Here is a 21822-nt window from a genome sequence, read left to right as displayed (position 1 = left end):
TGTGAATAGTACACAAGGTACACTTCCCAAACCAAGGTGACAGTCAGAATTCAACCAAAGCAAAGTGATGTGGGAACTCCAGGCAATGGATCTGAAACAGAGCAGCAGGCTCAAAATATGAATGGATGAATAAATAATAATAAATTAATTCATTTCAGATCATATGCAGGATCTGTGACACCACTTTTTTAAATTCACATTTTTAAATAGAGATGCCAATTATTTGACTTTCCTAACTTTCCAGTACGGCGGTTTCATAATGACTTGGTCATACAGTAACTTCAGAAGTAGGAGATGAATCCTTTGGCTTTGTAGAATCTAGATCCTGGGGTTTCAACAGGGGGACCGCAGACATCTGGGGTCCTTCGATGTACTGTAGGGGGAGCCCCTGGCCAGACTTGATATGCAATTACTGTATATAGATTTGGGATATATTTCAAAATATAAAACCTTTTTTTAAAAAACATATAACCCTTATGGGCCCCATTAATTATTGTGGGCCTGGATTGCGGTCCTTTGATTAGAATAGGTTGAATACCCCTGCTCTAGATTACAGAGGTAATCTGTATGCTGGGTAAAGTGCATGCTTTGCTTCAGCGCTGTTGCAGCAGAGCACATTCATCATGGCCGGGGGGTTATATATTCTCAAGCACGCAGCCTGGTTCAGTACGCATGGCTCCTGTGCAAAGGGACTCATCTGTAAAGGGGCCTGTCACCTAAATTTTCCCTTTTCAGCACTTGAGGTCCATTGCAAGGGTTGCGGATGGCCGTTAGTGTCCGAGCAGCTAGCGTACGCAACGGCTCGCGCCCTGAACCGCTCTCATTTCCAGCCCTCTCCACAGCTGGGCACATACAAAGCCCCGGCCAGCGCTCCGCGTCTCATTTCCATGAAAATGGCGTCAGTGTTATAGCGGGCACGCCTTCGGAAAAGGTCATGGAAATTTTTCTCAAAAAACATCTCTGTGGCCAAAGCTGAGCAATAGGCCTTTGATGGAATTTCTGAAAAAGAAACAGCCCAATAGAGAGACTGTCATGCACTCTGTCATTCAGCTTTAACCCCAGGAGTGCCAACCCATCCATGCCCACCCCTGCTGTTCAAACGTTCTGTTCTTATCAGTTCTCCCCGACTGAAACAGTTATTCAGCGCGGTGATAATCAAGTGATGCACCACTGGTTCAGAATTTACTTTTCCCCCAGAATGATAACAAAAATGGGCTTCCAGAAATTGAAATATATGAGATATAGTAGTATAGCATAGTATAACTCACAGCAGTGCCATTTCATTCCATTAGTGTGTTGCATTTATAACTCTTGTGCTGAACAATATGATCTAACAGTGATGTACAGTATGTAGCCCACCTAGGATGGCAGAACGTGATATACATTTTGACATCAGAAAGGTGTGTGCACAGTGCACATGCAGAAGATCACACAGTAGTACCTCCCCCCAGCAGTAGCATGCTCTATGGCTGAAGTCCAGTAATCAATGAGCCCTGGAAACAGATGTCATTCACAGCAGCTACTGCACGGAGCAGAAGAGAGGACTAAATATTAAAGAACGTCATTCTACCAATGGACCTGCTGGACATTTCCAGTCCTGGCAATATACCACACCACACTAATGGAGAACATTTTAAATCGCAAGAGAAAAAGGGCTATTAAAATGCATACAGATGTAGAAAATGCACAGATATAACTTGATATTTACTGTAGAGTTCCTGCATACATTTTCCTGTTCCCTTTGAACAAAATAATATATGCAAATATGAACAAACTGGTATTCACCAGACAGCGTTTCCGTAATTGTCATTACGCAAATACTCCACTGAAATGATTATTATCCTCATTACATTCATTCAGTTTATTTGCGGACTGATGTATTTTTTCCCCTGGGTAAGTGATTTTGCACTTTCTAATAGTGATATCTCTGCTGCACGTTCACCTTCATGTGATTTATTAGCAGGGAACAGGATTCAAAATCTGTGCAATCATTTAACATCTGAGGGGTAAATTATTTTCTAGATGCAAATGCACTTCCTGTGACTCGTCTCATGAGCAGGAAGGGCGGGAGCTTCTGAATCTTGGAAGGGTGCTGTCCATTCAGGTCCTGGCATCCCTGATGTGGGCAGCCTGCAGGACCTTGGACAGTGTCACCTGCACAGACAGGCAGGGTTGCAGATAGCCCATTCCTATTCATGCCAGCTGTTCCACATTACCTTGATCGGGACCTCTATAAAAGGCCTTGTTTCCTAGTATTTCTTTTCCTTCCCCCTCTTCAGCTTTCTGATATTTATATATTTATTAATTTATTTATTTGGTGGGAGTTATGCCTTTTTGTTAGTGGTGCCTTTTGATGTTTTTGTTGTCATTTTGTGAATAACTTTCCTTTTTCTCCCTGTAAGGAACAAATAAAAGGTGCACAACCAGCCTTTTTTCCCTGAGGTTGACACAGTGACCACTCCAGCACTGTGTTTATATAACTACATTATGCTATACTGCAGGCGAAAGCCAATTAATGCATTGTCTACAATCCATATATGTTTATTCACTGTGGTGAGCAGTGGCAATTGCATTTGTTAAACAATACTTTTTTTTCCCCGTTTTTATCCAGTAAGAGATGATTCTACTTTATTCAAAAGAAAAATGGATTTCAGTAAACAACTAATGATCCAAGATCATGACTGCTTCTTTTGTTGAGAAAAGGTTTACTTGCACTCTGAATGTGTAGAGATGCAAATTGCCTTCCTAACCTAATTCATCCTGTTGAACAAAGCACACAGTATGTATATCTGTATATTACAACTTCATAATTTTTTTGTTTTCAAATTGTCAAAGTCCAAAAATGTGAGGTTACATTGTCGCATATTGTTAAAAATACCCCTGCCTATCATGCACATATTAGTAATAGACAGGGCCAAAAAATTTTATCTTTTGACTGACAACCTGGAAGCCTACCATGAATCCTAATGTATAATGAGAGGGAGTATTTCTTTATACAAGGAGCTGTCAATGTGTGGTGCAGCTTGCCAGGTCAGATAGAAGAGGCAGAGGCTCCCCAGATATCCAACTCACTCAAGTCCAGGATTGACACTGCACTGAATATCCCCAGCTTTGTTAGTACCTGGTAAATAGGTGGTCTGAATGCCATGTTTTTGCCATTGTGTTTTCTGATGTTGTTAAATGTAATACTCAAAATAACGTATCGCTCACAACAAACCTCTATCGCTCCCACAACCCACCATTGGGCCCTGTTCCAGATTGGGAAATTCTGGTCTTTGCAATAACAGCAATAGTGAGGTTTTTCATTTTGCTTGGCTTTTTTCAGCCATAAATGTAGTCTCTGGTGTATCATGAATATGAAGCCTCACACACCATTACATATCTTTTCAGGGCTAAGGCTTCATTTGAGACTTGCTTTCATGCAGAAAGGAGCAAGCTACTCAAAGCTATTTTTACCACAGAGCTATGTAAAATATTTAATTTGACATGGTTACAAATGAAGTGATTTCTACTTTAAAAAAAGGGTTATTGTCCATGCTTCACCGAACAATGTAAAAAAGGGAATCAGGGCAACATGACTTTCCAAAAATCAATTTTGTCAGAGGGTGAAACAATTAAAATGCATGCACAGCTTCAATTTATGTTTTTGTGCAGGGAAGGGAGGGGATTTAGTCACTAAAAACATTCATAGTTATACTGCTCACTTTGTACCATTTTTGAGATAACCTTTAACACTTCCCACATGGGAGTTGCAGTCATCTATATGCTAATGTCTCCAAAAAGAGGTCTGAAAAATAAGGAATCCAAGAGGTCCACACAAGTACGCACTTCGAGGAGGGGGAAAAAAATAGGAATTTTCAAAAAAAAGAAATCAAAAGGGTTCCATGCACCACTGTCAAGCTTTTGTTTTCTTTTTAAAAAAAAATAAAAAATACCTTCATCTTCGCCACCATCATTACTGGTTATATCATCGCCGTGACTCTTTGAGTTGGCTCCTAAGGTCAAGAGTAGAGGGAGGGGAGGAAAATTTGAAAATGAAGAATAAAAACAGCAGCTTAAAAATGGCAAAAAACTGCATTTAAAGGGTTTTCTTTTCCTTTTCCAAAACGCATCTCAGGTAAAAATGCTTAAATCACCACAAATCAAAATCCATAGCCAAGAAATATCCAACAAATAAAAATCCATATCCGATAAATGTATCCAGTTTAAAAGTGCTACGTTTTAAAAACCCATTGGAGTGCGCACGCTATACGTACGAGTATGCAAACGGTGACTGGCAAAGTTTGCCCCTTAAAACCAACCCTTGAATTTGAAGCTGATTATCATTTTTAGAGCATTCCCATTATCTCTATATTAATAATAGTTTGCCATTGGCTGCATAGACTTTTTACAAAAGACATAACACCATAAAAGAAGTACGTACAAGTCACGTTTTTGCTGATAATTATAGAAATACAGATCCACAAAATTGTTTTGTTTGAAATAGTAGTGAACAGTTGTGGACGTGAGTCCACAGCATAAGCCATGCTGGCTAGTATTATAACGGAATACACTAAGCTTCCAATCCAATTTGAAAGAACCACTTAATACTGAGTAACACAAGACTGATTAATTAAGCAATGCTTCTGACGGCTTTTTCCTGGGCTGTGTGCAGTGGCAAGAAGTGTGTCCAATTAACATTTGGAATGTGATATCAAAATCCAGTAGCATATTGGTAGTTGTTTAAACGTGTTTGAATTGCACAACATTCTAATTTTGTTTTGTAAAGTGGATGAGATATTTTCTGAATATGTACCTTTGTGAGAGGAGTAGAATTTAAGTTCGGCCCTAAAGCAATGGAGCAAAATATTTTATGATCATTTTGAACAGTTTAGTTTTAACAAGCAAAATGGCAAGACACTTTACATGGTAAGAGGCCTACACAATACATCAGTGCTGTACCTGAGCACCTGACTTGATGAAGTTTGCATTCCAGCACTAGAACCTCAGCTTCAGTTTAGAGATATTTATATAGTTATCTTATGTTCACAAAATTAGTTATCTTATTGTCACAAAATGGTGGAAACACAGTTAAAAAAGGTTTGTAAATTGTTCACAAAGAATTGACAAAAGGTGCAAATTAGTCAATTATTAAATAATAGGCTAAACATTGTCTCATATATATATATATATATATATATATATATATATATATATATATATATATATATACTTTCTAACGGAAAGGTCTGTACTGACCAATCAGAGTTCCACATTATAATTATGCATCCATGGCATTCATTTGTCGATGTAGATTTCAACAGAGAATTCATATTGAGTGGATTTTCAAACACAGGTGGTGTGTGCCCTGGCAATAAACCTGAGAACCAGTTAAACCTCGATGCAGTCAGTGCCCTGTCTTCAGCTAGAGACACAGGCGCAATCAGCTAATGGGGGCTTCTCCGTCCCGCGATGCGAATTCCGATACGTGCCCTCTGAGACCTAGCCCTTCTTTAGACATGGAGGGAGTACTGGGTTTAACAGGATTTAATGTGCTGGGGGTAGTCTGTCTAGAGCGGGCCCATTCCTGATCCATCTCCCAGAGACCTGCTTGGCCACCCTCCACCCCAATCACTGTTAGGACCCAACCATACTGCACTTCTCCAGCACAGGCGCTGTTTTTCTGCAGCATACTATCTTGGCACAAAAGAATAGCATATGACACAGCAGGATGCCATCATGTGGAGGGGAAACCTTATTGGGGAGAGGTGGCATCATCCAAGGGTACCCACTCAAATGTTTTCCGTGACCGCTCAGCAACATTTTAAGGATAAATGTACGTTTTTGTACGTATCTGAAGAATGCATCTGAAAAGAAGTACACTTCAGCCTCCGGTAACTAATGAGGTTTGACAGCGGAATTGATATCAATGAGCTGTCACATTTGTATACTAATATTATAAGACTTGATAATAGGCAGCATCAAACTAGTGAGATAACAAGAAAGTTGGGTGTATTTTGGAATCTATTTTTGTTGTTGGTTTTCTGCCATTCCCTGAGCAATTTGGATTTCCCTTAGTTTTCAAGAACAATGGTATATTTGTCAACATTTTTATATGAATTCCCAAAGTGAAAATATTTTCATTGAGTCTGAGAGTAGCTGAGATGTTCCTATGAATGAGGCAGAAAGAAGGACTGCTTCCAGCATGCTGTTGCGCGTGATCCATGTCCTCCTGCAGGTTGCCTTTGAGACCTGAACAGGCAGCCTGTTAGGAAAGCGATTGGGTGGCAGGCAGGGCTGTGAGCCAATCAGTGTTACACCATGCCCTCCAGACATTTGCACTCATTTGTTTTTCAAGGTGGTATCAAAATGGATGCAGACCTCAAACACATGTTCTTGGCAGTTGAACAAAATATAGCTACCCCTCTTAATAACCCCGTGACACACTATTTCCTTTGTTCTTTTATGCGCTTTTAAACATCTTTTTATACTTTATGTGGTTTTGGGGCTAATTCACAATGCGCCACACAAAATGCTCTTTCAATGGAACAATGCAATAATCTGTTACATTGATTGCTCCATGTAACAAAGACTAGTGTGACAAGCGATTTCACTCCTACTCTTTGATGCTACAACTTTTTCAGCATACATCAGTCTGACGAATGAAGGTGATAAGAGTAATCTGCCTACATATAAAGTTGAGCATTGCTATCTTTAGACCTATTACAGCAGGTCTTGCGGGCCACAGTGTCTTCAGGTTTTGTTTTTCCTCCAGACATTCACTACACCACCTAATTTCACTAATGAGCTTACGTCTTGAACCAAGGAGGTAAAGTAATGAAATTAGGTGGCATAGTGCATGGTTGGAGAAAAAACCTGCAAATAAAATCATATTGGCAAGTATTACATTTTTTTTAGCCAAGTAACAATCATATCATGGCATACATGTGGCATATCAGGTTTGTTTTAGTCTTTTTTTATTTGACTGTACCTGATGTGTAAGTGACCCTCCAAACTTCAGAGGCCATGAAACATGTCAGGAAAAAGCAACACCACTCGTATCTACTGGGAGTTGATATGACAGCCAATCAGCAGCAAGGCCATACAGGTTCCACGCATCATGTGATGAGGTTTTGTCAATCACATGGACGCTGCATGGCCAAGCTTCTGAGTAGCTGTCATATGAACACCAAATAGGCAGGCAAGTGATGCACATCACGTGGCCTCTGAAGTTGTTATTGTGCGCTAAATTATTTGATAATTACTATTACATTTGATTGACCAGCCACATACTTTAATATTTAGACTTTATTCATCCATTCCCTAACCTCCAAGGCAAAATGAAGTAAGATAAAACAAGGATGAGACTGCACATTTACTCTGGAATTTATCTGAGTAGCATGGCTACTTTTCCATGTTACTTTACACGTAATTAGCCTTGTAAATCAATGTTCATGTTGTGTTGTGCCGTCATATTCACACTGTGTGCAGCAAGTCCTAACCAAATATATATGCTGATAATCCTCCTATAGTAGGGAATGCGGACACACTTCATGCAGTGCATGTTGTGACATTGATTTGGTCTTTACATGCAGAGTGGCAAAATCCAATAAACATTTTGTAGAAGGAAAAAACAGATTACAAGTGGCAGAATACATGTTCGTAATCCTTCAGCTGTAGGTATCTGGAGGGGAAAGCAGAAACAAGCCTGAGCGCCATCTTCACAGTACTACATGTCCAATACTGGGTCTTTAAGGAAATGAATGGAGGACAGATACAATCACACAGGGAGAGCTGCGTGCTGTCTTCCTGTTTCCACATCCAGAACAGCCTTCCCCCCAGGCCACTCACTTCTCCTGATTGAATCGCTATAAAGGAGAGAACGGCACTTTTACAGTCAGCCCTCACTGCAAAAAAAGGATAAAGCCCACTTCTGGGAAATGATCACATCCTTTTATCTGTAAAGAAATTACTAATATAGACCACAAGTCAAGATGTAAGTCAAGAAAAATAGCTAATAAATTACAATGCATGAATCCAGTTATCGCTTTAGTCTCTGTTTGCTACATATTTATTTTCTGAATTATGCCACATAACGAAAAGTTTGTTGATCTTAAAACATGCCAGTCTTTCCCATAGAATCATGAGCCAACCATGAGATCTGAAAATGTTTCAATTTGAACAGTCATTTCAAGGTATGTAGAAAATTAAAATAGGAAGCAAGTTATTGTAGTGAGGAACCTTCCTGCAACACTACATGGCACAATTATCAGTTTTAAATCATCTCTAACAGAGTATATATGAGTCAAATTAGTACTCTATGAGTTGATTTTACATTGAACACCTTCCGCTATATCATTCCACTGAGAGGCACGGGTTTGCACCAAGGGTAACATCTCAGGTAAACACTTTTACCTCCTTCAGATTAACACCCAACAAACCTAAATAGCCGATACACATACGATACACACCCCTGGTGCTCACTCTCATTCTAGTCATCACACGTGTGTTATCCTTTGCTTCCTGGGTTAGTGAGGATCTGCTGTGACAAACTGCAGGATTTTATGGGGAAACAGTATGAGAAAGATTTGAGATGCACAGCCAAAGCTCTTTTCAATGCAAGTGCATAGGAAACCATAGGAACTTCTCCCACTCAGCGTTTCCACATTCACATTCATGGTGGAGATTATCCCTCCCCCTACTACTTAATCGGGTATTCATTCCACAGTTCAAACTACATACAGCACCGATCCACAAAGACCAAGAAACACAATTACGCTGCCTCTTTACTAACCTTTAAACGCTGCCCACATGATTATGATAATCTGTTTGCTTAATGGCTTACAATGCTTACAGTTCACTGCTCTGTACATTCAGTAATGCATTGGAGCAGCTGAAATTTGGCTCAGGCAATTGGGAGTCTTTGTTCAAAGCTGGAAACTGTAGCATTCAACCTTGAACATACTCTCATAGTCACAGTCTAGTGCTCTGTCCCAGGGGCCTCCACAGCCAGGCCTTTTGACTGTTCTCATGGTAGTATCCGCAACATGATTTTTCTTTCTTTCAACAAACAACAAACAAGTCTAACATAGTCTAAAGATCACTGAACGGTTGATGTTCCCACAAATATTTGACTGCCATGATTTTGAAATACCTTTTTCAAGTCATGTAAAGGCAAGCACCAAAGACTTTGGATTCTTAGAAATGATGGAATTGCCAAGTCCAAACATAACAAAGTATGTAACATCCATAAGCTAATGTTGTTTTAGAAGAACTTAATATTTTACTGCACAGCCACTACGTGTCGATCTCGGATGCATATTTTATTTTACCCATTTTGTGGAGTCAGCCTTCAGCTCACTCAGGTCCACAGAATCTGAGATATTCTCCAGCACTAAAGGCATGTCTGATATATTTCTTATGCTATAAATAATTAATAAATCTGCATTTAAAATGTGTTGCACCAAGCATTAATACACATTTGGCTCCTCAATATTAAATGATGGCACATATTATAACATCTATGGTGTGCATTAATTCCATATAAATCAAACCTGTCAAACCTAGGGAAATACTCAATGTGCAGGTCTCTGCTTTTTTTGCTGCTGTTGCAGCATAATCACATATTTATGACATATTTTGACATTGACCTCATTATTTATCCATATCTCCAGAGACCCATTATCAAACACTGAGCCATAACGATGGGAGAAATGATGTTATATGCCACCATTTCCAATTTATGTGCAAGCACACCCATTTCCTAGAATAGGTTTTTACAATATGTACAATTGAGCTATTTGTGATCCACGGCAGAATTTCATCACGGTTGACTGCGGAACCCATCCTTTGAAATAACGGATGTTTCTCTTCATTTTATTTTATTTTTCTGTGTAGCAGGAGGCATGAGCAGAATGTGGTTTTGGCTAAACCTGATGCACTGCATGAATAATAATGATACAGAAGTACAGAGGTCTCAGCACAGGAAAGAATCTGGATGACAGCGGTCATTTCATGTGTTAACTACAATTCTGAGTGATGGCTATTTACATAGATTGTATCTATATGTTTTAAATTCAATGCAATTGGCTTCTTGGGTTCTGTTGGCTGTCTCTTTGATTACAGCAGCAAGGGGCTTTATTTACTGCAGATTTGTGGGACTTTTATTGACACAAACAAGACAAATAGCGTTTTTCCATATTTACTTACGTACCGCACTGGAGGTTTGCGCTGGTAAAACGAGAGAAATGCACCCCTAAATTTAGTGTGTTTGAGTTAATACATATGTATCTTAGGGCGTCCTGGTGATAGACCACAAGAATATGAGACAGAGAATGAAAATGTATGCATATGACCTTACACAGCTGATTTAACATGGCTGGTGGCCATTGCGGAAAAGGTAATTGTGTCTGTTCTGGGAAAAAACATCTGGGAAAAGCGCGTGTTAACTTCTTTCCGGCACATGATCAGCATGGCCATTCTTAAGAGGAGACATCATCAGAGCGTTGAAGTAGGGGAGAGTCATTTTTATATTTTGCTAATTTATTCAGAAAATATTTAACCTAGCACTATAAAATTTTACTTCAAACAGCTTTGACATGTCAGTAGTCATTAGCCATTTCTATTAGGCTACATTCATAACTTAATCAAGTTGGATACAATTAAAACCAAGGTACACACAGTCTGATGTTAGACTCATACCACCTTATCAATATGATTATATCAGAGGTGCAGAATAATTGTTAAAGTAAATGAAAACTCTCTATAATGTGCAGGGTTTTTTTGGCACATACTAATGTTAATCAAGGAAACACATTTCCATTGGTAACATGAAACCAGCCACATCCTCAGATTATGAAGCATAGGGCTTTATTCATGAAAAAAGACAATGATGCACAAGCAACTGTGTAACTTACCGTGAAGTGAGTTGTAGTAACGTCCAAATAAGATGAGGAAACCTGTTTTTGTTTGTTTCTTAACACCCAGGTAAATTTTTACAAAGCAAATAGCCGACCATACAGACCAACCTGGTGTGTGCATATTGCAAACGCCTGTGACCAGGTTGCTGTTTCTTTTCCAGTAATAAACTGGAGCATCCACAAGATGAGGCTATGACAACAGAGCAAGAATAATATCTGAACATATTTAACATTAAACACTCAACTACCTTAAAAAGTAAAACATGTCGTTGAGTAAATTAATTTATTTAATAAATAGCAAATATATAGAGGTGATAGAGGACTGAATTGCACATGTATAAAACTTTAAAATGGCTACCGTAGAAACACTGCACATTAATTTATTGACCATGTTATATTTATCAACCCTGCCAAGGATAAGCAGGTATAGATAATGGATGGATGGATGGATGGATGGATGGATGGGTGGATGGATGATTATATTAATCAAGCGTTATTTATGACCACTCTCGCCTAAGTTTGCAAAAAGAGAATCTTTAAAAATCTCTTTAAAACCTGACTCCTTCAGGCTGAGAGACGGTAACTCAGGAGGATGTTGGCTATTGGGTATGGAATTAAACAACTTGAAATATTAAAACTGTATTCTGAAGTTTTTACTAATGAGACATGTTAAAATTTAAAGGTGACAGTGCTGATCCATTGCATGCATGGATACTATCCCCTGTCCAAAACCCGACTTCACCACAGATGGACCAGTACAACAATGTCGCTTTTCTGCCATGCGCAAGATGCATCTTAAATGAACTCACTCCGGCTGTGCTCATTTACATAACCAGTCTTAGTAAATACTGTTAAACTGAAAACATGCAGGCACTCAGAATTTAGCGGCACTGACAGTAAATTGCGGCACACTTAATAAATATGCCTCAAGTTATTTTAAGTTAACCTGACCACTCAAACAGGTATTACACACTGAAGAAAAACAATTAATATCTACAAATCACATGTAATTTCATTATTTTTAAAAGGCGATATGTTTTTGTGCGCGGGTTGTTTCATACAGAACAACATTGACACAGTTGCTAGGTTTGTACATTGATTTCAATTAAATTAAGCAAACATTCACAACTTCTTGATAGCGAATGCAAGGAAAGACCAGGGGAAAAACTTGATTAATACATACACAGGTCATACACTTGTTTAATGCATATTGAGTGTAAGACCACTCGATAAACACTTCAACATCAACGATCTATGAATAAATATTCTAAGGAATCTGATCTAGATTGTCATGGGATTGTCCTAACTGTGAATAGTGAATTTTTAATTTTTAATGTCTTAAATTATAATTAAGACATTAAAACTAAAATGAATGTAGCAATACAACTAAAACAATCTGTGGAACTGAGACTTCTACTCTGATTGGCTATCTCAAAATTGGCACAGAGACCTGCAAAGTAAAGGAGAAAGAGGCTGAGCATTTGGCACAGGAAATGTGTGACCTACCATCCTCCGTGGGAACGTAGATGTTTAAGTAAAGGCAGTCTTCATTCTGGTCCTGCACGTACGTAACCACTGTATCCAAATTGGCAGTAAACCAGACAGGCAGCATGTCATTCAGCAGGTACCTGTCCTCCAGGTACTGGGGACAGACTGATGCAAACTGGGTGGCGTTCCGGATGCCGGGCCATGAGGAGGGGGGCTCTGGAGCCTGGAACCTCCGCGTGCCCGTGGGTGGAGCGGCGTAAGGGATCCCCAGGTACTGCTCCACGGGTCCCAGGATCTCGTTAGGCAGCGGCGTTTTTAATCCCCGAAGCTTTCCATAGTTTGTGGTGACGAGAGAATACTGCGGCTGCTGACCGCTGACAGTGACCGCGGTCAACCGCACAGCCAAGGTGGCAACCCAGAAAACCAGGTTGGCATTCAGCATGGTGCAGAGAGGGGTGAAGATGAGCGGTAGCCATGCGGATCCTCCGGGCCTCGACATGGTCCACTGCTGGAGGGGTTGCAGTACGGTCCGGTAAGGTCCGGTGCTGTACGGTCCAGTACTTCCACAGCCCAGTCAGCCCTTCGCTTCAGGCTGCTACACCAGACTGGCAGATGGAACGGCCCCTGATCAGATTGGCCCTCACAGCATTCCCCATCCCAGGAGGCGGGGCTTGGCTTATTTGAGGACTCGGTCTCTAGGCAACAGGACGACAGTTAACGTTGGTTTTTTTTGTTGTGTTTTTTCTTTTTTCTTTTTTTTTGCTGGTGCTACTGTTTTCCAGAATTGATTTCCGTTGTATTGATCAGCCTGTGGGTAAAAGAAAGCAGACAATCTGAATTAGTGACTAACAAGGGCCTGCCGAATGTGTTCTTTCATGTCTTAACATTTTCTTAAAAACAGCGAAAGATTAAACCCTAACTATTACAAACAAGAAAAGAGTAATGCAACTATTTATTTATCAGTTATTACGTAAGAGTTCGGAGTAATAAACATAATAATAATGGCAAAGTCAATACTGACAAAACTGCAATTATGCATATGAGATGTTTATTACAGTATGGTCCTCTGATCCACATGAAGCACTGCACGGCCAATGCGTTATTTAATTAACATTAAGGTACTTATTTTTTAAGTAACTTGTTTGTGTATTACTATGTCATTTTAGCTATAAATAATTTCCTTTAACCCATCACATTTTTAAAACGATTCCTTACAAAGGCAGATTTTACACTGACAGATATATATATATCAATTGCCTATGTATAGAGCATAACATTCATTATAAAAGCAATATTGCACAGATGGACAGTTTTGCCCTGTGCCTCAGAAGACCCTCTAGCCATGTGATTATTCACAAGGTACAGTGGGCTCTCATGCCTTTACATCTTCATCCTGTCTCTACTTTTCACACCTTTCATCTATGGTGGTGCCATTCTATGGTTGTGAAAATTGTTTGATGTCAGGTTTTAAAGATATCCATTAATTCTCTCCATCACATTGTACATGCTGGGCATTCCTGGATCATTTGCTTATTTAACATAATCAATATCACCTTTAATTGGAGAAGCCCAAGACCAGAACCGGAAAAAACACCAAAACTATAAAATAATGATTTAATCACAATTTTTTTTTCTTACACATTCAACTTAAAATTAAAATTTTAAATGTTCTGCATGAATGATTATTTTTTTGACATGACGTATAATTTCGAGCACTGAGATGAATTGAGTCATTGCTTTGGCCTCTTATTTTAGGCTCACCTTCAGTTTCTGCTCAGATTATATTTTTGGTAATATTTCAATGGGTTTATTGTGACACTTGTCACAACCCTGGTATTATTATAATTACAGTATATGGAAATTATAATCCTTTGACAGGTGCAATATCTAGACTGTGTTTTCCCCCATCTGTTTAAACGATGCTGCGCAGACACAGCCTGTCTTCATCCCTGTTTCTGATTTGTACCACCAAGGCCTCCCTGTCCAATGTCCCATAACCATTATTTACTGGCCTCCTCCCTGCTGGAGATTTCACCTCAAACAGCGGGAAGGTGTGGTGGAGTGGAGTGGAGTGGAGTTATGGGGTGGGGTGGGGAGGGGCGGGGTTATTATGGGTGTGGGGTGAGGCTGCTGAGCGTGGACCTGGTCAGCAGAGAAGGGGGAAGCTTGCTGTTATACAGCTGTTAAAAAGGATGAATTCTCCCATAAATGAAAGGGTCCCTGCATTAATCTGGAGGAAGAAGTGGCAAGTCATTTCTCTGTGTAAATCAGAAGGAATGAGTTGCTGGTCATTTATTAATGTGCACCTCCATTAACAGAGCTGTCGCAAAATATTCTGCAGAGGACTGCTGTGTGGGGGACTCACATCCTAAGATATTGATTTATGAAACTACTGACCCTTTCTACTGAATCTCAAGCTGGGTAATTCTGCCTCAAGCCTGCCAAACACACACCAATCCCAGCCACAGCAGTAAGGCCAAACACACCTCACTGCATATTGAAAGTAATGGCATAATTGATTGGTGCCTATGTATCTCTTCTTTTGTTGTTCTTTTGTTTTGTTTCCTACAAAACCAACCAGGTACATGTACTGGAAACATCTCACCATACACTACCACGCATATCTTATTTTTCACCAGCAAATTTGTAGAGTATAGTGCAAATGATTCCTGACAAAAATGTTGCATTGAGCATGCTAAGTGTGCCTGTATTAGTCTGTGTGTATTGACACATTAGTGTCACATGTGTGTGTTTTCCAGGTACATTTGCCAGTCAGGGACACGTACTGTGGAGAGGAATGTTGGAACATTCTCTTGGGTTCATCTGAGCAGTGAATGGGCATCCTGCCCGAGTCTCTCCACAACACTGCAGCAACCCGTAACCACACACATTGCCCAGTGCAGTGATATTATAACCCATTATCACTGCCCATATGATATCATCTACCATCACCATTGGTGACAGGGAACCAGTAAATCATCCCATACAAAATATTTATATATCACAATATATACATACATACATATATATATATATATATATATATATATATATATATATATTTCCTAAAAAATAATATAAATGTTGGTATTTGTATTCATAAAAATACACAATAAATAAAAACCCCTACTGTGATTTAAAAAAAAATGAATTAAAACATAAATAAATAAATACTGCAAGTGCCTGTAACCTACTTTAAACAACAAACAACCTTTACTCCATATAATTTTGAAGTCCTGGCCTCTTGTGGCCCTTTTATGAAACTAAAGGCCAGAAACCTGTTTGCATGCCATAATGGGAAAACGATCAGACTTAAATATCCCCCAGGTAATTTAATTTCTAAGGAAAATAGTCTCCACCCTTGGCTGCCCTGCCTGAACAGAGAGTGGTCAGCAGGATTTCAGGCTCAGTTAGTTAAATCTGAAAAGCCCATTAATTAGTTTTCACACTTTCACTTGAACAGGCCATGGCAGCGTTCACATCTAAGCAAATGCTCCATACGTCAGCAGGATCCTCGCTTCCCTGAGCCTATTCTGTCCCATAAAATCTCAAGAATTGACAAATTCATTACTGCCACAAAGTCGCCTGCTCAGGGCTTCACAATTTATTTTTTTTTTGGCATTTTTTGTGTCATTTTCTTTTCAGTTGTTTATTTCTTAGCTTTTTTCTTCCATTCTGCAGGCTCAACAATTGAAGTCATAAATGCACCTATGGTATTAATGAATGGTTTATACCGTCCACTGTGAGTAAAGCTGTTGATTCTATAGAGAGGTTAGCTTAAGAATGTTCACTTGGTCCCTTCCTTGTGATATGTGACATTCAGTCAAGGCATCAGTATTATCTTTTGAAATTTGACTATTAACTGCATAACATGTTTAACAAATGACTAGCAATGAAAGTGCTATTTGATCCTTCACACAGTGGTGTTTGTGATGTGAGCAGGGCTGCTTAGTGTACATAGATTCTGTGCTGTGCGTAACATAAATATGTTCTTAAGGATTCATCTCAGGCATGCACTGCTGTGGCTCAGATATAATGTGGAAAGCTGGAAAACACATCCAATACATATGTAGAGCCCCTATAACACCACAGAGACAGAAAGAGGGGAGGAAGAAATCAAAAGACAAGCAGGGGATACATAGGAAAAGGATAAGAGAGGGAAGGGAGGAGAGAAATTGACAATGAGAGAAAGAAAGAGAAAAGGATAAAGAGAGCCATAGGGAAGGAGGAATGAGGGAAAAAAGAAAGGAGAGAAAATATGGTAGAAGGAACCGTGCAGTTCTGCAGAATAAATATCTGCTGTGTAAGATTGCAGACGATAATTAATGTGCATTTCAATGAAGGTGGGATTGGCAATTTGCATATTAATTAGCATAAGAAGATCTGGTTCAGGGAGCTCTCATCGCCATGCGCCAAACACCATACCACCCAGGTGAAGGTGCTCATAAACATGAAAATGAATTTAAATGCTGGCGTGAACTTCGCATGGCACTCCCGTCTCAGACTGGCTCGTGGTCTGCGGCTTCGTCCAATGAGGGGTGAGCAAAACTTCCAGGCTGCTGATTTTCCTTCAGTGACAGTACTGTTTCTTATTTCCGGTGAGGCCTGCTGAATGTCCGCAAAGGAATGTGAAAGCAGCAGTGGAGCTAGCTATTAGCAGGCCACAGAATTGAGCATCCCCCAGCAGGCACGTGAGCCATGCAGCTTGGAGCATAACCGCGACATGCAAACTGCTAGGGTGCCTGTCTACTGCTGCTATCTGAACAGAAAGAAAGATATTGATCCCATGCCCAGCAGGCAATTATTTGTGCTTTAATCTCAGCCATATTTATGAAGACCTTCTGCCCTTTTATGGGCGTTTAAGAGGGCCTCTATTTCAGTACTATTATTACTGTGATCAAGACATACTTCGTAATAGCCTAATGGCAATGATAGATTGGGAAATTAGGAAAGGATATTACAAGGGGGCATCACCTACCGCACATAGTAAAACTACCATATCATGGAATTTATCTTCCCATCTATTAGGCTCTAGTACTACTAAACCATTGTGTCAAATTATCTGAAGTTTTCTGAAAGGAATTTAGACATTTTTTACTTTTTTATTTCAGTTCAAACTGGAAATAGTGTATAAATAAATACCATATGAATATTATCCACTGCCATAATTTGACCATATTTTGCATATGACTTTATATTAATAAAGTTAGATTTGTGTTAGTTAGGGTTGTCAATGAATCATCATGACTAGTAGAAGAAGAGACTGTTGGGGTGTTTAAACCCATGTTTGAAATTGCGCTAGACACAGCCCAGACAGTAAGGAAAATTATGAGCCAAATCAGCTCAGCTGCCTGTTCTAATCATAAAGTATTTTTTTAGAATCCTGCTTATAATTATATGCATATAACCAGCTTATGATGATCCAAAATAATAAATAAAACAGTTTTGACTGTTGCAAAGAAATAAAAAAAAATGCACTAAAATTGGCTTGTCTTCCCCCTAGGCTCAACACCAGGTTTTCAGTGGGCAGGGCTAGCTGGGTGCAATGTATGTCACTAAAACACTACGACTGGTGAAATCCTTTCTACTTGCAATATGTAAATGATGCTCATGCCACTTTGGAGGAGGCAAGCTAAGTTGGAAATGCTTAAGCATTGTGCCTTTTCTGGATGCAGAAAAAAATTCCAAAAAATGAAGAGACCCACAAGGAATGGATTTCATTTCTGGAGGCCCATGGACACTGCAGTATTGCAGTAAACCAAACAGTTAATATTTGTAGTACCAATTTAAGCAAGGAGGACTTCACCAACTACCTGAAAAAACAATGTGGCTTTGCTAAAAAGCTCACGATGGCACATGGTGCAGTGCATTTCGTCCCTTCACCTCCCTCCCAACAGACACGTGATGGATTGGTAAATAGGCCTACCATTAGCTAGTGATAATTAAATAGCTTTCAAGCTTATATATGTAGAATTAAAGTCTGTCTTTATTAGAGTGTAAAGTCCAGAGTTTGAGACTACTGTCGAGTATAATGTTAGTAGAGTAGCTCAGTGTTGCAACATTATTACACATTGAATGATCTGCAGGTTTAAATATACGATGGTAAAGCCAAACAAGGTTGCTTTCTTTTGTGTTGTCTGGTGTTCTAATGTTACTGCACTGGACAACCTGCTCTACTCAAGCGACAATAAATGGTTTGCACAGGAGGTGTCCCCCGGATATGAATATTAATGAATGTAGGATACTGGCCTACACCTACAGTCCTTATCTTCTGCACAAGTCATGATAATCTAATAGTGTGTATTACAATTTAATGGTGATGATTGGGTTAAAAACCTGAAACAAATATTAAGGAGACAATCAATTGTCACTTCTGAGGAACAAAACCACAGTTTGAATCCAATTTCCTGGACCTTTAAGTGTAACATTTTCAAAACTTTCCATTTCCTGTAGTATCTGCAGCACACTGTAGCTGTCACTTTAAAACTTTATGGCCCTGTATGTGATGTGGCTTGTTCATGGTATTTCAGTTGAAAAAAGTTTCAGTTCTACAAGCCATTCACCCATCAATTTGAGCCTTTTTGTGATTTACATAAGAACAATCTCATAAATGATCCGCAGTTGCCTTTATTGTACTTATTTTACATGCAGATGTATCCTTCACAACTCATGTTGTTTCCTTACGAACCATTTCACGTTAACGTGCAGTATCAGCCTTCAATCAATTGTATATCATCATAAAACACATATATACAAACATTTCCAGAAAATGCTGGTATATTTTAATAGTACCTGCTAGCTGCATTGCATGAGTGGCCGTGATTGGCCCGAGGATGCAGTAGAGGGCGGCTGTCACTTACTCAGAAAGGACAGATCAATTACACACAGCCAAGGGCAGCAGTGCCATTTTACAATCATGGAGGTGGCAAAAGGATAATTTTGACAGGACTCACAAATTATTACTCATAATATACAAAATCATTTTGTATAAGGCGTAGGCTATCTAATATATGAGCGCTCTATCACAGACCAGGGGACAGATTTAAGGCACAGGTGAATTTTCCAGAGAGATCCCTGTAACGTATTTTAACCGCTTCAAATCTTCCAAAGACCTCGAATATAATAGCTGTCCACACTACCACCTTGTGGCTCCCTGTTGAAGTCGCTAGAGCTGAATGAACAGTAAGTGACTTTGTCTTGATTACAAGGTATAACCAAATCGAAAATCTACAACGAAAAGAGAACTGCAGGGTACACTCGCCATACCGCACAGAAAGGATGTACTGGCAGAAAGAATAGGCGATATAATAGTTCGATTCAACAACCTTGGCCTCCAGACCACCCTGGGCCCGCCATCTCATAAAATTTCCATTTTTTATTTGCTACTGGTGTTGCTTTAATCTTTCAGCGAACGAAATGTTCAGCGTGAGCAGAATTATTTCGAAAATGTTTTGCCCTTGTAGGCTGCACTTGCATTTCTTCCTAATGCTGTAACCCTGCACTCTTAAATATTGGCGAAATTGCTCTGTCCGTGTCACCAACACAGGAACTCAGAATGTATGTAGCATAAAGTATTATTATTATTATTATTATTAGTATTAGTATTATTAGTATTATTATTATTATTATTTAAAATGCATTATAAGTTAAGATACAAAAGTTCGAAACGAATATTAGGTCTCATACTGTTCGTACTATAATTAGTTAATACATTTTTTTTTTTTTTTTTTTAATCTGCCCTGAGAATAAAATGCACCGCTTTTCACTGACTAAACTGTTCACTAAGATCACATGCTGCATGTCCAAGTGCCATGGCTGATTATAATGTATTATTTTTTTTACCATTAAATCGACCTGGTAAATACATTCTTATACAGGAATCCTGATCGTATCTAGAATAATAATGAATTCAACTATTTTCTGTGAAATTCTATGGGACAGAAATCGTGCGCAGTCTATTCGAGAAACGTGACAAAACGTCTATAATAGTGGATCTGTTTAATACAATTTTTTTCTGTCTCTTTTTCAATATGTTAGCTTGTGATAATCAGTGATTCCTAAAAACAGGTTGCACGTACTCTTTCGTGATACGGCGGAATGTATCCCTAGGGAGAATAAATATTCACCGCAAAATGCCTGCACCGCATGTCTACGCAAAGCAATTCTCGGTGAAAAGACGCCACAAAACAAACAAACATGCAAGCATTAAATCCGCTCACTGTCAACGCAAATTTTGTTTTCCAAGTCAGAATTAAATCACTTCGCCTACCTTCCCCCTATCTGCACCATCTGGGTCGTTTTCAGTAGTCCGGACTTCAAGGGATGATGGAAAAATCTACCGCAAAGAAAATCTGGGGAAAAGTCTTGCTCTAAAAATCCAGATTTCACAGTCCAGATGAATGTATTTACACCTCCGAAATTGTTCTGAACAGGAAAAGCGGCTTTTAGGCTGCGAATGACCTACATACATTAAGGGAATTCATTAGATTCACTGCAGTGAAATTGTAAATTGTAGGGAATCGTATTACCTTCATAGAGAGAGAAAGGAAGGCAGAGAGGACCGCAAAAGGAGATTAAGGATCGAAACACCAAGCTTGTAGCAGTCTCGCTCCCTCTCTCTCTCTCTCGCTCTCGCTCTCTCTGTCTGCCTGTCTCTCCCTCTCTCTCCCCTCAGTTGCTATTGGCCTAGGCTGAATGAAATTTACAAAGCCCACAGCCAATGGGTTGCAGCTTACTCTTTATCGTTGTTAAACGGCGGCGTGCAGGCCAGTTTCAGCGTCAGAGGCTTTCCCATAGGTATGCATTGAGCACGCTCGTCCGTGATGCAGTAGCCTTTCACATTTTGATTTGTGTTTATTATAGCCTATATTTTTATATTTCGATTAATTAATTTTGACAGAAGTTTATTTGGCGCCTGCAGGTGTGTGGGCCACGCGTGTCTGCGTTTGCTAACAATAATTTGGCACAGTGTAGGCTAATAATGAGAAACAACGACATTCCGTTAAAGTTACCTGTATAGGCTATGATTAGTTAATATTACCCTACTACGGTAGATTGTCACTAGAAAATGTCAGTCGTGCATTGCGCGTTTTTATTTCACTGTGTTGTGGTTTTACCCTGTGACACCTTTTTACAAAAAAAGACAGGGAGGGCTTCAGATATTTACGCGTGAATTTTGTTCAAAGCTTCTGCAACTAATCATTCAAAAAATACCATACTTATGAGTTTTCTACCCTATTCTCCATCTCCATTCACCTCTGAAAATTAATTTAGGAACTCTTTATTACCACGTAAATAGAAGCTTATTTGAAGTACCCTATAACCACCTTTCAGACCTTACAGATCTGCCTTTTTTTTTTAAAGAAAGTGTGCATGTGTTATAATGTGGGTGCTTAGGAGAAAAGGAAATGAAGAAATGGAGCAAAAAACAGACATT

General features: G+C 39.3%; 1 protein-coding gene across 2 annotated transcripts in view; it reads right to left on the bottom strand.

Moving 5' to 3' along the window:
* Positions 1 to 21053, bottom strand: part of LOC118214646 (neuroligin-4, X-linked) — a 67815-nt gene extending 46762 nt beyond the window's left edge. Inside the window, exons 1-2 of one of the 2 annotated variants that reach the window (XM_035394775.1) lie at positions 20656 to 21053; positions 12405 to 13194 (exon numbers count right to left, since the gene is read on the bottom strand). In XM_035394775.1, the coding sequence (XP_035250666.1) occupies positions 12405 to 12885 (481 nt within the window). In that variant the 5' untranslated portion in view covers positions 12886 to 13194; positions 20656 to 21053. The remainder of the gene's footprint in view (positions 1 to 12404; positions 13195 to 20655) is intronic. The other variant, XM_035394777.1, reaches the window with a different exon arrangement.
* Between the last annotated feature and the right edge of the window lie 769 nt (positions 21054 to 21822).

This window comes from Anguilla anguilla, chromosome 15, assembly GCF_013347855.1.
Source record: "Anguilla anguilla isolate fAngAng1 chromosome 15, fAngAng1.pri, whole genome shotgun sequence".
In the NCBI taxonomy this organism is placed as follows: domain Eukaryota; kingdom Metazoa; phylum Chordata; class Actinopteri; order Anguilliformes; family Anguillidae; genus Anguilla; species Anguilla anguilla.
The sequence above is the reverse complement of the archived record's forward strand: the minus strand, read 5'-3'. Positions and strand labels throughout refer to the sequence as shown.